Source organism: Uloborus diversus, chromosome 2 (assembly GCF_026930045.1).
Source record: "Uloborus diversus isolate 005 chromosome 2, Udiv.v.3.1, whole genome shotgun sequence".
In the NCBI taxonomy this organism is placed as follows: Eukaryota; Metazoa; Arthropoda; class Arachnida; order Araneae; family Uloboridae; genus Uloborus; species Uloborus diversus.
In genome coordinates, this window is record NC_072732.1 from 172869448 (window position 1) to 172886338 (window position 16891).

A 16891-nucleotide genomic window follows, 5' to 3' on the forward strand; every position below is an offset into this window, starting at 1 on the left:
GGGAGGATCTTTTTTTTCTCTCTCTATTTGGTAATGAGAAGTTAAACCAAAAGTTAGACAGTGACGGTGGCCATGCATTTACACATAATGCGTAATTTCATTTTTTTTCTGGCAATATGCAAACAACTTATGTTTATTTATTTTCCTTTCCTTGCATCATAATGGAGTAGACTTTTAAAACGTGAGTATTCTTTTATTCATTAACTCTCTGTTTAGCCTTTTATGTAAATGCTTCAGAACTTGTCTTACATTTCTAAGAAATATATGTAATTTTATGAATTCATTCTTCATCGTTAACATCTTGAAATCAACCTAATATAAGAATTTCTAAGAGAGTTGATTATTTTCTTTTTGAATACGTGTTTAAATTGCTTCATATCACTAAATGTTATGCATTGAATTATGTATATTCTGATATTATAATTTTTTACAAAAAATATAATTTATTTCAACTACTGATGACTTTGGTATTTCGTATATCGCTCGTTTGGAAAAAGTGTGCCACAATACAAAATTTTTAATTTTCCTTCTTTTTTTTTTCGCTTAAAGAGCTTCAAATGACTTTATTTTCTGTGGAAAACAAATGCAGATTTTTTTTCTTCTAATATTAACCACTGGAAAGCGCAGCAAATTTGCTTCTCTCACAGCAAATTTCCTGAAGATTTAAATTTCAAACTTTTCTGTTGTAAAATTTCGTTTCTACGTATTGTGGCACTCTTCTTCCATATTTTAAATGAGCTGTTAAGTGGAATACACATTTAAGCTTTGGAAAATGACAAGTGTTTCATTTCGGTCATGGAAATACATTGCACGTTATTATACAGATATCTATCATTAGAGAAACAAACTAGTTAATTTTGGTGTCTAAATAAGGGAAGAAGTGTAGTGAGTGGTGCAGCATAGCAGCCAACAAAATTCCGAGTTCTACCTAAAGGTCTCACTCTCACTTAATTCAATGGAAGTTTCTTTTATACAGAAGTTTGGTATGACCTCATTGGGAGTATGCACTGTTGGTCAACTTAAGCACTGATTGACTCCAAGAATTCTGAAACCTTTTCCAATTTCCATTGTGTATACAAGCACAAGCCTAAACAGTACAAAATCAGCATTGCTAAAATTAATTTAATCACATGCATTTTTGATTGATAATAACTATCATTGATTTTCCCTTCTTTTTAAATAAAGTGAATGTTTGGCCACATTTTTTGTGGGAAACTACTATGTTTGCTTCAGGTTTAAAATCAAATTGCTCTTCATCCATATCGATTTCTGGCTATCTCTCGTGTTATCAGTTTTATATAATATGACGAAAATTTATTTGTTTTTCAGAATGGATAGCATTGGGAAAGAGTGCAAGGAACTAAAAAGACAGTATGAAGCTTGTTTTAACTCTTGGTACTCTGAAAAGTTTTTAAAAAACAAAAATGGAGACATAAGTGTGTGTGATCCACTTTTTCACGAGTATCGAAACTGTTTGAAGGTATGTATTTTGCAGTATTAATTTATTTTTCATGTTCTTTTGTTTTAACTCAATGGAGGGAGTGTGATGCTAAATTGATCCGAAACCACATCTTATTATATTGATAAATTGATCAGGGCTTGCATATCCTCAAAATAGGAGAAGTTTTCCATCTGTTAGCAAATGCACTTGCAAGCTCTGAGAATGATTCTTTGAGCATTTCGAGATTGTGCCCCTGCCACACCTCCGCTCTTAACCAATCACGATCACGAGGATTCAACCAGACACCAAAACAGAAATTTTGCCTCACCCCGATTACTGTTGCATGGGCTCCAGCTCCCTTGCGCTTGGAAAAATACCTTTACCCAATAGCAGTGGAAGGTCAATAGCAGGTGGATAAGGATTTGACACACGTCACTTGTATGAAAAAACAACTCGGAAAAGGGCAAAAAACGGCTGGCCCACTGAATGAAAAAGTGCTCATATTGTTTTCCTCAGTCTCTCTTTTGTCTTTAATCTTAGATGGTTGTTAATATCTGGAACTGGCATTAACCATTTTATGGGTTCTCTCGATTGTATCACATGCATATTTTTATTTACGTGAAACTTCAATAAGTCGAAGTTGCAGGGAATGCGAAAAAAAATTCGAGTTATCGAAAATTCATCTTATTGAATACGAAAACAAAACTATAGAATAATATAAAATACCATCACTGGCACTCGTTAAATTTATAATATGAGCAAAATAGTGATAGAATAATGTATCAAAGATAAAAAATCGTCATCTCAAAGCAACCGTATAGAGTAATCTTACTGTTATTCCTGGGATTTGAAGTCTTAATGTTGTTCTTAGACGACAATACATACCTGACATAATTAATGTAGAAAATGAATTCAAGAGTTTGAGTAGGTTTGAAAACAACTTTATAACTTTATGTTGAATACAACAATTTTTACTTACCAGGGAAAAAACATATTCGTTTGAAAAAAATCTGTTATCAAACATTGCTTTAAACAGAAATTTGTTCTTTCGTTAAATAGTCGATGGATACTTTTAATGCATCAGAGAGGGAGGAAAGGCATCAAAGAGGGAGCAATGCCAATCCAAACATTTTTTTTGATTTTTTAAAATTGTTAAAAACTTAGAGACACATCAAACTTTAATGAAATTTTCCTCTTCTTTGCTACGCTACAATCGAATAAATTCAACTTTTTCATGGTAGCTTAAAATCTTAAATATTCTCTTAGTCTATTTTAAAGTTTAATTGTAAACGTTCAGGAACTTTCTATAACAACGAAAGAAAAAAGCCAGTCTTGGGAAAACCTGCAGCTTCATAGAATACTGCAAAATCTCCAAAAATAGTTCATAACCCTCCCTCCCCCTTCCCACTAAAAGTGGAGTTTTTCCACAGTCCCAAATATACTCCCCTCTTGATCATTTATTAAGTCCCATTTTCGGGCTGTCCTTAATCTAAGCCTTGGTTTCTCCTATGAGCAGGTTTTTCTTTTCTATGGAAGGAAATGAAGTAAACAATAATTTAAAACAAAAAGAAAAGAAAAAATCCTTGCCAATTTATGGGCTAATAATCGGCTTAAGAGATTTATTTGATCTACTTTGTATAGACGCATTTTGATGCAATGCAAGAGCACTGATTTCTTTTTGTTCACATTTTTGGGGGAGAAGAAAAAAAGAAGAAAATTTCGACTTATAGAGTTAAGTTAACAAGGAAACTTTGATAACAGTCATGAAATAAAATTCGACTTTTTGAATATTTCGACTCAATGAAATTCGTCTTATCGAAAATGAATAATATTAGTTCTCCATACAGTTAGACAGGAATAAATATTCACTTCGGCTTATCGAAGTTTTGGGTTCAGCAAAGTTCAACTCACGAAAGTTTCACTGTATTTATTTTTCTGTTTGGAACTAATATGAGCAGAATTTCTGAATGATGAAGAGTTTGTTTTCATACAGCGCACAGCACAGATCAGTTGGTTTTGAATGTGATGCAAATAAAAGTACTGAAACGGTTCGAAACTTTTACAGAAAAAAATTTCAATTGGGTTGGTTGGTTGTTTTCTTTTTCATTTTGATATTTGGCTAAAGTAATAAGTATTAATCGTATAATAGGTCTTATCGTTATGTGTTTTCTATTCTGTATTATTCTAAGGTGAAACAAACCTAAATTATTTCAATTTGATCCGATACATCGTAAGTCCTTAAAGGCATAGGGCTACATTACCTCAAAAATGACCAAACTATAGATTTTTTATTGCTGATTTTAAAACTTCAGATTGTTTCAAACTTTACAAAGAGAGTTTTAATGCTCTAGTTTAATTATTCAAAAAGTTATTGACTTTAGGTCACTCTTACTAGGTGCACTTTTTCTCAATTTGGAATTGTTTCTTTGCAATCACAAATTGCTTATTATTTTCACTTGACTGTTGAATGTTGTCCTACCTTTGATTTTATTTTTCTATTCTTATAATGCAGGCATCCATGTGTCTCAGAATTGAATTATTTATTAATAACCTTCATGACTTCACACAATCCTTTTTACACGAAAATAGTATCCAGCACATAACATCCAGCCTCTGGCATTCATTTGAATTTTGACATAATGAATTCAAACTATGGTTGTGATAAAAGCCATTAGTAGAAAAAAGAAACTCCTCCTATCGCAATCCTCGAAAGTGAAAACCATAATTTGAATTCAAGATCTCAAAATTTAAACTTTTAAAAGATTGAAATATTCTTAGTGTTTTGATTTTTCTTAAAGGGCATGAAAATTGATTATTGGTTAATAAGTAAGCACCTATGAAGATTCCAAAGAATTACATATTTTATTTAAATGCTTTAAAAAATGCTATGAATGTGATGTAACCCCTAGGTTTCACACAATAAAAATTGAAGGTAATTCTAATTTTGATACATGAAGAATATACTGGTCATTGAGGAAACTGTTTGTGTTTCTAGAAAAAAATAGTTACCAATTTTGTAATTTGATATAAAGAAGCATGGTAAAACGAAAATTAATACTGCTGCGTGATCATGTGATCGTGTTGGCATCAAGAGGATATGTAGTAATAAACACTAAAAGAGACTTCAGTTTTGAAAAAATCAAAAGCAAACCCAACCTGCCCTTTCCCCTAACTTTACTAAAAACTGCATAAAATTGTGATTTTTTACCTAAATATAGCAATTTTCTCCATTTGTGGGCCTTTATCCCTTCTCCCTTTTTCTTTCTTTTGCAAGTATATAGAAATTAGTTTAGTCTTTTTTTATTCAATTAAGTTTCTAGTTTTAATTTGAGTATTAGTTTAATGTATTAGTATCAGTTTAATGTATTAGCTATTTCACAACTAAAGGGCGGCAAATTAAGGAACACCCCTGGACGGTAAACACCATAGCTACGCAACTGCACTTACAAAATATTCATGCATGTATGTGTATAATACATACTAGATTGATAGATTAACACAGGAAACACTAACTTCAGATAGACTAAAACAGGAATTCCCAAACCAAGTGCTGCGGCACTCTGGGGTGCTGCTGGAAGAGGTGAGGGGTACACACCACAAAATGTCCGTGGTAACAATAATATGTATGTAATAGGGACCAGACTAGGACGTCATGATCAAATTCTTCTTCAAAAAGTGTCATGAATCAGAAATTTGGGGACCCCTGGACTAATGGAGATCAATGTTTTTGTTAAAACAAAATTAAAAGGAAATAAAAAATTTACAGGATGTATTTTGGAAAACAATAACTAATTTTTCAGTTCGCAATTCCCTCCTATAACATTGTAATTTAACTAAAAAAATTCATTAAGAAAGCAAACATATTTATTATTTTATAAATTACTTGTTTGGTTTTGATCAGATCTAACTGTTTACTATTTTGCTGCTTTCACACAATGTCAGTCAACAAGCATGTTGTACATAATGCTGTTCAGAAATCATTGCTAATGTGCATTAGCTTGCCAAGTAATTTGTGTTATCAGTATTTATTGATATTTCTAGAGCATGAAAATATGTTTTGTTGATGTGTAGATATGATATAAAGGAAAAAAGAAAAAAACAAAAACAAGTTATGGGTTATCCTGTTAGGACCAGTTACATTAAATGTATGAGATGATCATCATGAAATAAAAATTGGGTCCTATCTTTTATTGTTCAACAGTAATTATTTATTAATATACACTTAAAATTTCATAATACATTAAGATATAAATTTATTTCTAAATTCATTTTTTCTTCATTTACCATAGGGAGCTATAAAGAAAAATAAAATCCCTTTGTGGGAGTTAGATAGTGAAATGTTTCATGAGAATGAAAAGAAAACATCAAATAGAGAGTCACCTTCATAATTTGTTGAAAAAAGAAGCACATTTTATTTATATTTTCTCATTCCTGGTTAATCACGGATCAAATATTTATCAAGGTAAGATATTTACTTTTGTGCATTATATGTACAATGTTCCAAGATATGTTTCAATGTGAGCTGTACAGCATCGCTTGAGAATGCTTTTCAAATTTTGTTTGTTACATTTTAGTGGCTAAAAGCAAGTCACTTTCACACATTTTTTATGTATATATTTTTATCATAGAGTAATTTCAAAATTTTAAATTTTTTTGAATAGTAAGTACACAGGGTGCCTACTCATTACCGGAAATGTACTAGAATTTTATTAACATACTGTAACTATACTGAATTTTTATTAAAATACTAGAAAAATATTATAAGTATGGATGGAATAGGCACCATCAATGAGAACTGAGAAACATACTGTTGTGTATAATCTAGACTGACAGATTTTTTTTGTCTAGCAAACATGACTATGTTATAATTAATTAGTATTCATCCCTAGAGGTAAACTATCAAAAATCAGATAATTGTGAATTTTTTAATATTTTGATTCAAGTTTAATTTCTGTGCCAAATTGCTTGAATGTAGATTTTGTGCTTTTGATTGACAAACATAAAATCATGTTAAGAATTATTCTTTATTTTCCTCCTATGTTTATCACCTTTTGTTGCAAAACGAAATTATTGGGTGAGCTGTAGAGCTGTGAAGGATGAATTAGGAGGCAGTTAATAATGTAAAATAAACTGTTCATTGATGCCTGCATCATTTTTTAATCGAAAAGTTAGAACACAACCAAAAAATAAAGGTCATGGTATAATGTATCATTCTGCAAAAAAAAAAACACCATTTTGTCCCACATATGGGCACATATATTTCTTTGAAATTTATAATTTTAAAAGGTAATGAACAAAATTTTTTGTTGCAAAATCACTCATACTTTTGTGGTTGCTAAAGCTACAAAACTTTGCTCAGTACCCTTTTAGTTTATTATCTTTAATGAAATATATGAGTCGTTATATGCGAGACAGAATGTCTGATTTTCTGTGAAATGCCCTAAATATTAATGTGTAATAAATGACATGTCTTTTTTTTAAATGAAAATATGATTTTATTTATTTATTTTTTGGTGATATGATACTGTAAAGGTTTAAAATGTCGCACTAGAAATATACTGAACTAATGGAACATCAGATTAAGTATAAGTAGTAATTCCTTTCAAAAGTGGAACTTAAAGAGTTTTTTTTTTTTTTTTTCTGATCTGTGCAGGCAGTTCAAGCATTTTGGTAAAGAAAGAACGGTGTTGAAACTGTTATTAAATGTGGAGTCTGTCACATTTTGTAAAGTCTGAAACTTAATTTATAAAATTAATAAAGAATAACAGATTTTAAAAAAATCATGAAATTTGTTTTAGAATATCGTAACTCAATAGGCGAGATAAGAAAATATTCAGTTTTGTGTCATAAAATGAATAAATAAAAATTTTAACAATTTCTAATTATTGTTACAGGCACTACAATCATTATTTTCACAACTTATATATTTTTGAAGAATGCACTTTTAGATGAAATTTTTTGCTAAGAGATGATCCTTTACTGTTCTTCTCAAAAGTACCAGTTTTGGCTTGAAAATCAGTTCAAGTCACTTTTGAAAAAAAATTTCAATGTAGAGTCCATAACAATAAAAATAGTACTTTTGATGTTTTGAATGCAATTACATAGATAATATGAAGTAAATAAATCAACAAATATGACAAACTTGTCCTTTGGAATGTGCTTTTTCCTGTATGCATAAAAATTTTAAACTCTTAATAAGTTTTGTTGCAAGTGCAAGGTATCCCAAAATCACGTATACTGTGAAATGATCCATCAGCGTAACTGCTACAGGCATTAGAATTCTTTCAGGACTTAAAAGTATCTGCTCATGTCACAGAAATTACAACAGTTACTTAGTTATTGAATTTTAGTTTTATTGAAAAATATTGTAAGGTTTGTTTATTTTAGTGTCTACAATTTTTCTATCTTTCTTTTATTAACTTTATTTCCCCCTTTTTTTCTAGAAGTCATCTGCACAATGCAGCACAGCAAAGAAGTTATAAATATGGTGTATTATGTACATCAGAACAACTAGATTTGTGTACACGTTTGTATGTTATTTGCATAAAGTATTTTTAATTTCAATAAGTTTCTATATTATACTTTGAAAACTTAAAACTATTAACTTATCCAAATCAAAAAATAAGAAACGATTCAAATATATCAGCAACAGTGACTAATGCATTCAATCAATACAGCCAAACTCGCTTCTAATGAGTGCAAAGGGACCATGATATCTGCTTGTTATAGTCAAGTGCTCATAAAAAAAATATAAAAAAGGGGGGAGGGAGAGAGAGAAAGAAATTGTCAAAATGCGTGCACACTTGTGTGTTTGTGTGTGTGTGTTTTTTTTTTAATTTGTACAGATACCAAAGAAGTTGGTTAATTTGCATTGAGCTATCTTTCTTGTGTTTTTGTTTTTAAGAATACTCACAGTTAAAAAAAGATCATCATTTCCATCCCTGGCTTTGAAAAGGTTTGAATTTCTTCTGCATCATAAAAGCCATTGAGTATGTTGAATATTATCCAGCTTCAAATTCTTTACATTAATTTGTCGTTATCTTTTCTTTTCTTACTTTTTACAATGTATTAGCTTGAATTTGAGCAAAAATATCCTTGGAAATATTTCCCTGAAGTGATAACACTTGTCAATTTTTATACAATTTTCAAATGCTTGGGATATATGAAATATCACTAATTTACAATTGACTTCTGAATGTTAAAGGATTTTTCAAGAAAAGGTATGAACTCAGCTGGAAGTTAATAGAAATTTTATGAATCACCAAAATATTGCTCACTTTTAGCTGGCTTTGCTCTTTAAAAAAGAGTTCTGCTCTGGTATAACTATCATTGAACCTGACAAATCTTTCTGATTTCCTTGTTAAATCAAGGTTTATCAGAGTGCAACGTATTTTTTAATTTTGCAGCTTTATAAAAATGTTTTACTTTCACGAGAATCAAACCCACGACCTCCGGCTTAGAAGACAAAGCTTCTACTACAGAGCCACGGAGGCCCTGGAAAAAAAATATATACATATATATATATATATATATATATCGACTTATACTGCTTGAGCTTTTCATTTATTTATTTATTTATTTATTTTAAACTTAATTATTTTATGATTTTTCATTCTTAAAAATAAATCTTTAGATAAAAATCTTAAAATAAATATTTTCAATAATTATAGACTTTTTATCAATTAATCGAGTCTCACACCTCTTATTTCCTTTATTCCCTCTGCCCCCCTCTCCCTTTCCTCTTTCCTTAGTCAATCTAAAAATAAGAAAGTCTTTAAAATGCTACACTTCCAAAGTCTTTCAGCCCACCAAAACCATAAAAGAGAGTCTCAGATATCTTTTTCAGAGCTTCAATTTCACAAAATATTCAGGAGAGAGTTAATAGGCACCTCGCCTTTGATAACATTATCGAAAATCGTTTTAAGACAGCTTTTTTGAAGTTTCAGTTTTGAAAAATTGCTGAGCCCTTAACGTTACCAAATATGGTCTACAGTCGCGTTTTTAAGACTTCAATTTCAAAAAACTTTCGTTGCTAAGTTTCATATCTACATGTAATAGCTTTTCTAAGACATGAATTTCTAAAAATTTCCACAGGATGCTCCCAGAACCTTTTCTCCTGCAATGTCACCAGAAATTGTCTAAAACTGTGTTCTTAAGACTAAATTTCAAAAACTTCCCGGGGGAGGACCCCCCTCCCTGATCGAACGGAGAAATTTTAAGAAGGGCTCCCTAAAACCATTTTCCGGTTGCACCGTTGCCCCCTTATCGCAAAATTAAGTTTTGTCTCCAATTACATTTTTAGATCTTCTATTTCCAAAAATTTGAGGAGGAGAAATTACTTTTGATCTTTTTTTTTTTTTTTTTTTTTTTTTAAATAAGTTGGGGATAGTCCCGAGCTCCATCCCTTACCTTAATGTCAATAAATGTAAGACTTATAATGGCGTTTTTAAGGCTTCAATTTTTGCTGAGCCCCCTGTGCCTTTTTTTCCCCTAACTTCACCAAAAAAAAAAGTTTAAAACTGCGTTTTGATGCAACATTTAAAAAAATTCCAGGGGACCCCTCTATCAGATGGGAGTTTATTTTCCACTGTGCCCCCCCCCCCCCCCAAGAAAAAAGAAAAATTATAGTAGTGTCACTGCTGGGTTCCCTCCGAATCAGATTCCTGGCTACTCCACTGATTTCTTTACCAATACATATACATTTTATGTTAGTGTCATTAAAACACTATTGCAAGTGTCCCCAACACTTTGGTTCCAGACAGCACACTCTAGAATGCCAGTAGACAGCTGGTGGTATTACTTTAAGGATGCATTAATGATTGGACAATCTACCTAACTTAACATATAAAAAGAAAGTTACATCTGTGAACTAAATACTAGTTACTAAATGCATATAAAATCTACAATAAATAAAATCTTCTAAAGGAAAAAAAGTGTATTAATCTCAAAGTCAGTAAGATTTTTATTACATTTTATTGGCCTTTGCTTCGTAATTAGGAGGCATTGCAATATTTCTGCTGGTAAGCAGTCACAAACATACGCATCTGTGAGTCATGAACTCTATAGTTGGGCTAAACGTAACCTGGCAGCTTCATAAATGCTGTAATTGACTATAACTCAACATAAGAAATCGCTTTAAATTGCCCTTTTGGAGCTTTAATTTCGAAAAATTACTGCCCCTAAGATTGCAGAATATGGGCTTATAACAGAGGTGCCCCCCTAAATGGGGGGAAGAGTCATAGTGCAGACTGCGCCATTAAAACTTTTATGGGGGTTTGTTTTAGGGGATATTTTTTCCTTTCTTTGGGGAGGCAGGAGGCTCCCCTGCTTGCAATCCCATTTTTGACACTGGAATTTCAGAAAATATTCAGGAAAGGGTCTCTATACCGCCTTCTTCCAATCATAAAAAAAACTAAACTACACTGACAAAAAAATTTTAATCAAATAGCCTCTAACAGGGTTGACCACCTAGGGGGATCATGGCGCAGACTGCGCCATTGAAATTTTTAGGAGGGGTGTTTTGAAGGGTATTTTTCATTTTTTGGGGGGATCTTCACGATTTTCAGGGGGTGTGCCCTTGCTCATAGGAGGGGTGGGCAACCCTGAGCCTGAATATAAAAGATTCAGAGCAATGAATATAAAAGATTCATTGCTTTACTTTTCAGAACCATAATTTTAAACATTGAAAATGTCTTCAGGAAGTAGCTCCAGAATCTCCATCCCATAAAATCTTCGAAGTTTGTCTGAAATTGCGTTTTCATACAGGCGGCGATTACATGTGAGTCTAATGATTGAAAATTGAATGAACTTCAAGTTTACTTAAATTATTAAAATATTTTTCTCTGTATGAAGGAGGAAGGAGGTTGAGTGACACCACAAATTATCCCCCCAGTGACAAGCTCTGTTAGAAATGACACAATAAAATGTACAGAAATGTACAAAGCGATATTTTTCGATAACGTACCGATCGTTGCTTCAAAAACATCGAATATAAATCAGACGTGAAACGTGACCAGCAGTCAAACTTCTATCGCCTGCTAGTATCGGCCACTTAATGCTTAACTATTTAGTTGTTGGGGTGTCTTACATCACCCCAGAAGAATTGTTTGCTTTCAAACGTTTTGTGATTTTTTTTTTGTAATGCTTTGCGTGTACATGTTTGTCACTTGTACTATTTCAGTTTCTTTAATGTAAATAAATAATACAGAAACTACTGAAAATTTTCCTATTTAAATTTGAAAAAGGTTGAGTGCAATGTACAAGGTATATAATATACTCCACTTTACCCACATTTGCATTTCAAAAGACATCACCTATCCAGATAAGGTATAAAAACAACTAAATTTGCATAGCGCAGCATTCCTCCCCCCTCGCCCATCCCCTCATGAATTTAAGGCTTACTTGCCCAGTATTAAGCAACCACCTTGAGATAGCCTTCCTCCTTTTGGAAACAACCAATTTTTTCTTCTTTTTTTTTTCAAAGCAAGGGGGAAAAAATATCCCATCGCTTGAAATTTTTTCCAATCAAGTCCGAATATACGAAAACAGTCTTTCCATAAAGGAAGCGACCGTGACGCTTTTCGGAAAACAGTGCGTATACTTTTCTCATGGGACTTCCCGTGTGGTCTGAGAGAGATAAAAAGCATGAGCGAGTCGTCAAAGCGAGCCAGAACCATGAACACATATCTGCGGAAACACGAGAGCTTTCGGCTGCCAAGTCCCTTGAGGCAGCAGTTGCCGAAATTCCAAGCAGTTTTGGAAGAACACTTTTCATGAGAAAAATTTCCTTGAGTCACTTATTATTTACACCTCTATACACCGCCGCTAATAGCTATTCAGATGTGAATTGACTATTTTCAAAGATTTCCCTAGGAGGAGGATTGATAACACATTGCGGGTGTGACCCGTTTCTCTCAATGAAAAAGGTACCTCGGATAGGGATAGAGTAATTTATAAGTGACATTTTATAATTTTTGAGAAACTAGGTCCACACTCCTTTTCTGAGAAAACCCTTTTTCTTTAGAAGTTTATGGTTAGACGCCGGCCCATTTCTTTTCTTTCTATCACTTCTGCACTACTTTTCCCCAGACTCTCACCCCCCGCTAGCCTAGTCCTCTTCAGTTTTTACATGTATGTGCATGGTAACCAAACTTTAAAGTGAAGTTCTTGTATAAAGCTGTTTTTTGAGTTCATATTTTATACTAGTATTGAAGTGTTTATTTTTTTGCTTTAAAAATAAAGCATCCAAGTACTAGGATATTGAAATACATTTCTAAGAAGCAAGAAGTTTCGAATGAGAAAGGTAAGAAAACAATTACTGATAAAATAAAAATAAAAAATTAATTTGAATTTAGACATCTTGAATTCAAATTATGTTTTCCGCAATCACGAGTGTGTGTATGTAGGCATATGTGTTTGTGTCTGTGTGCAGGCATGAATGTGTGGGTAGTTGTTTGTATGAGTGTGTGTATGTGTTTGTGTGTGTGCATGTGCAGGTGTCTGTATGTATTTGTATGTGTATGTGTGTGTAGGTGTATGTGTGTATGCGTTTGTGTGTATATGTGTGTGCGTGCGTGTGTGTAGTTGTGTATGTATGCGCATATGTGTAGGACATGGATGCAACCTAGAGACGGCTTACGCTATAGGAGCAGCATCGTGAGGAGCCGGTGGACGGTGATGGTGCAGAGGGTGGCGGCAAAGATAGTTCACACGCAAAGATGTTCCACTCCGGTAGAAACGTATGTAACCTTCCTTTCGACCCCTGACGAAAAAGTGGTTCAACCAAAAAGCCGACATTCAGGAACAGGTTGGCGAGACAAGTTTGGGAAAAAGCGTGCTTGAATGATCGAAAAGGCACTAAATCGCTAATGCTGATGTCGCTGCATTTGCAATGCGAATCCGGAGGTGAAGATGTTTTCTCTCTTCTCTCCCCTCTGCGGAAGCGCTGAAAGGCAGGGTCTTGCTGGAAGGGAGGTAATTAAGCCTCATTTGTACGATGGTTCATTGCTAAAGGGTAGTAAAAAAGTCATTGTAGAATCGTCAAGCGTAAGTTATTACGTTAGCGATACGTGATTTAAAAGAATTGGGGCGAAATTAGAATGGCGCAAAAGTATGAAACGAGTAAAAATTTTGAAACTTTAAAATAAATTAATTTTGCAGGAAAAAAGAAAACATGCGTTGTTTTTCACTTCGAATTTTTTTTTTCTTTTTGTCCTTTTTTTAAATCACAATTTGCTTAACACCAGGGCCTGTCATCAGTCGGTGGACCCTGGTATCAGATATTATAAAGAAACCGCTTGTGAACCCCCCCCCCCCCTCCCTTTCACTTATTCATTTTTACGCGACATTTTTACCTCTTACATACCCCCCCCCCCCTCTCTTAATTCTAAAATGAGAGTACTAGTGGGTTGGTAAGATAACTTTATATCAAAAATACTAAATAAACGATCAGCAAACTTCAACATATTAATTAATTAGCATACTAATTTACATCAGAACTAAACATCCGAAATCTAAATATTTTATTTTAGTTACTGGAAAAACCAAAACATACTTTTTCATTGTGTTCGTGTGTTTTTCACTGTGGATTTTTGCAGTCAAAATGTTCTAGACTTTTGATAAACGCTAAACACGTCTGTTATTTGTTCCCAAACGTGCTAAATACCCCTCATGTTGTTGTAAAACAATTGTTAGAAGATCTTCGAAAAAAAATAATTCATCATTTATTGAATTACCTTCTCAATCAATTTGGCCAGCCTGAAAAATTGAGACGGATGGACATTCTCCATATCCAATTCTAAGTTCCGCAGTACTTCTTAAAGCACGTGAATCAATTATATCACTGATATAGTAGAGATAAGCAATTTGCAATTATTCAAGTACACAGTGGCGGATTGGTTGAAAAAATCGGCCCTGGCATTACGAGATGTAGCGGCCCCAAAGCTCTTATAGATATTAAATTTTACTTAACGATTGGGATATCCCTTAAATATGAGGACTTTGCTTTCTGACTTCTGGGAGTCATTAAAGTACTAGCAATATAAACTTAATGGAAAGATTAACATTGAGTTTGAAATAGGGGGTCAGGGGGCCTCTCCCCCGGAAAATGTTCAAAATTGTAGTCTTAATAACTCATCTTTAGACAATATTTGGTGATGTTTGGGGAGCGTAGGTTCAGGGTTTCTCCTGCTGCAATTTTTCGGAAGTGGAAATCCAAAAACAGAATTTTAAATTATATTCGAGTATATGGTATGAAGAGCGGTTCCGGGGGCTCTCCTCTGAAATTTTTAAAAAAGTATTAGCTCTGAAAACGCAGTTTTAGAAGATCTTTGGTGATTTTAAGTCCAGATAGATTCCGAGGCCATCCACCAGAAAATTTTTAAATTGAAGTTTTAAAAGCCTTTTTTGGTAAAGACTAATGCACTGGCAGTTACTCGAAAGTTAAGTTCCAAAAACGAAATTTTTGCTGATCTTCAGTGATGTTAGGAGAAGGAGTTTTCAGGAGATTCACCCCGGGAAATTTTCGAAATTGAAGCACTAAAAACCAGATTTAAAACGTTCTTCATTGATGATGCCGAGAGAGAGGAGGGGACGGTGCGCTTTCTCGGAAAATTTTCGATAATGTTAATTTAAAAACACATTTTTAGACCATCTTTGGTAATGTTAAGAAAATGGGAGAGGTTCGAGTACTTTCCTCCAGCAAATTTTCGAAACTGGAATTCCATGTTATGGTGGGAGTGGATTTGGCTGTTTTCTTATGTAGTTATTCAAAATTGAAGCCCGAAAATTTTAATTTTACACGATCTTCGATGATATTAGGAGGGCGGGGGAGGGATCTGGGGACTACGGAATTCTTTCGACATTGGTTTTTATCAACTTATTTTCTTTTTAAACTGAGGGGTCCGAAACCGTGAGTTTGTAGAGCATACAAAATACTTTATGTTTCGTCACAAAATGTTTGAAATTCACATTTCGGCGGCCTTTGACTTTTGATTTGATAATCTTAATAATCTAGAGTCTTTCATGCTCCTCAATAGTATTTTAAGATTGCATTTTTTAAATAATTTTACGGGAAAAAAATATTTATTCACTTTTATTCCAATTGTTACAAACAGGGTCGCTGAGAGCAAACGCGGATCAGGGAAATAAAATGACATAGGTCAATTTTTTCACAGGCCCCCTTCTACACCTTTCACCATTAAGATATTTTACCCTCTGAACGAGTTCAATTCCGAGCCAGGCTCCTCCAAACTATTCTCCAACTAAGCTGACATGACCTCACGTCAGTCCTTGTTGTAAGTTGCATTTTATAGCAATTGTGAATTGTCATTTATAAATAAAAGCGTCAAAGAGACCAAAAGTATTTTAATTTTCTACGACCGCTAAGGTTTCCCTGGTTTTTTTTTTTTTTTTTTTTTAGATTTATGCATTTATTTTTCATTACAACACTAATAACATATTGGCAGCCCCAGGGTCCGACTAACTAAAAGTTAGGCCCTAGGCCGATATTAATTTGGGGACCCCCTGAACACTGTGCAGTGTTTGATTTATATTTTTAAAGCACAGCACTTTTGGGGGCCTCTTTGTCTAATCACACAACTATGTATAAATCACTTATGTACATTTATGAATCTCCTTTGGGCACCCTCATAATCGTGACCAAGTAAATTCGTTACTGGCGGAATGATTAAAAATCCCCCTTTAAAGAAGTTTTTTCCCAATTAAAGAGTCATATTTTTTTAATTTTTAAAAAATACATGTATTTCTCATATCGTTGCAATGCTATGCATAATTCTTTAAAACATTTGGGATCACTAAGGAACATGGGGCCCAGAACTAGACCTAGTCAGCCTGTGTGGTAATCAGGTCCTGAGCAGCCCCCATTTCAGAAATCCCCCCCCCCCTTGGTGACGCGCTGCCTCCCTCCACCAGCAAGCTTGCAAGCTTTAGCTCATGCATAAAGATGAGCTGAGGCTGTGTTTTGCGAATTTGCGTTATTCTAAACACATGCGCGCAAAATTTATTTTGCTGTTAGTAGACAGGTCCGAAAGACTTTGCTGTTAGTTGGTCGGCACGAAGCATGACTGGCCCACCGGGCAAATGCCCGGCTGCCCGCCGGCTCTATCCGCCACTGCAAGTATATATGCATTTTCTTAAAATCTGAGCTCCCGTTATGTGTGTGTATCTGTCTGTCGCACTCTAGCGCCAAAATGGACGGACAGCTTTATTTTAAAAAAAAATTTTAAAAAAAAATCGAAAGGGGAGTTGATCGGGAGTGTTTTTAGCTAGGTTGTGTTTTTGGATGACATTAATTAACGAAGATATTAGTTAAAAACCTCTGAAATGTTTTTCGCGATTTTTGCAGTGAGAACATAGTTAAAAATTTTAAAATTTAATACCAAAATAAAGAGAAATTTTTTCCGCCTTCTGATAAAATGTGTTTGGAGCTTC

General features: G+C 33.6%; 1 protein-coding gene across 1 annotated transcript; it reads left to right on the forward strand.

Moving 5' to 3' along the window:
• The first annotated feature begins 35 nt into the window (after positions 1 to 35).
• Positions 36 to 8008, forward strand: LOC129217494 (uncharacterized). The gene is made up of 4 exons (XM_054851804.1): positions 36 to 181; positions 1330 to 1480; positions 5731 to 5903; positions 7885 to 8008. The coding sequence occupies exons 2-3, from the start codon at positions 1331 to 1333 to the stop codon at positions 5827 to 5829; spliced, it is 249 nt and encodes an 82-aa protein (XP_054707779.1). The 5' UTR covers positions 36 to 181; position 1330; the 3' UTR covers positions 5830 to 5903; positions 7885 to 8008.
• The last annotated feature ends 8883 nt before the right edge of the window (positions 8009 to 16891 follow it).

Bases quoted from the DNA above. Each gene is read 5' to 3' on its own strand.
- LOC129217494 (XM_054851804.1), top strand. From the start codon at position 1,331: ATGGATAGCATTGGGAAAGAGTGCAAGGAACTAAAAAGACAGTATGAA. The intron at 1,481-5,730 runs GTATGTATTTTG...CATTTACCATAG, and splicing joins AGTATCGAAACTGTTTGAAG to GGAGCTATAAAGAAAAATAA.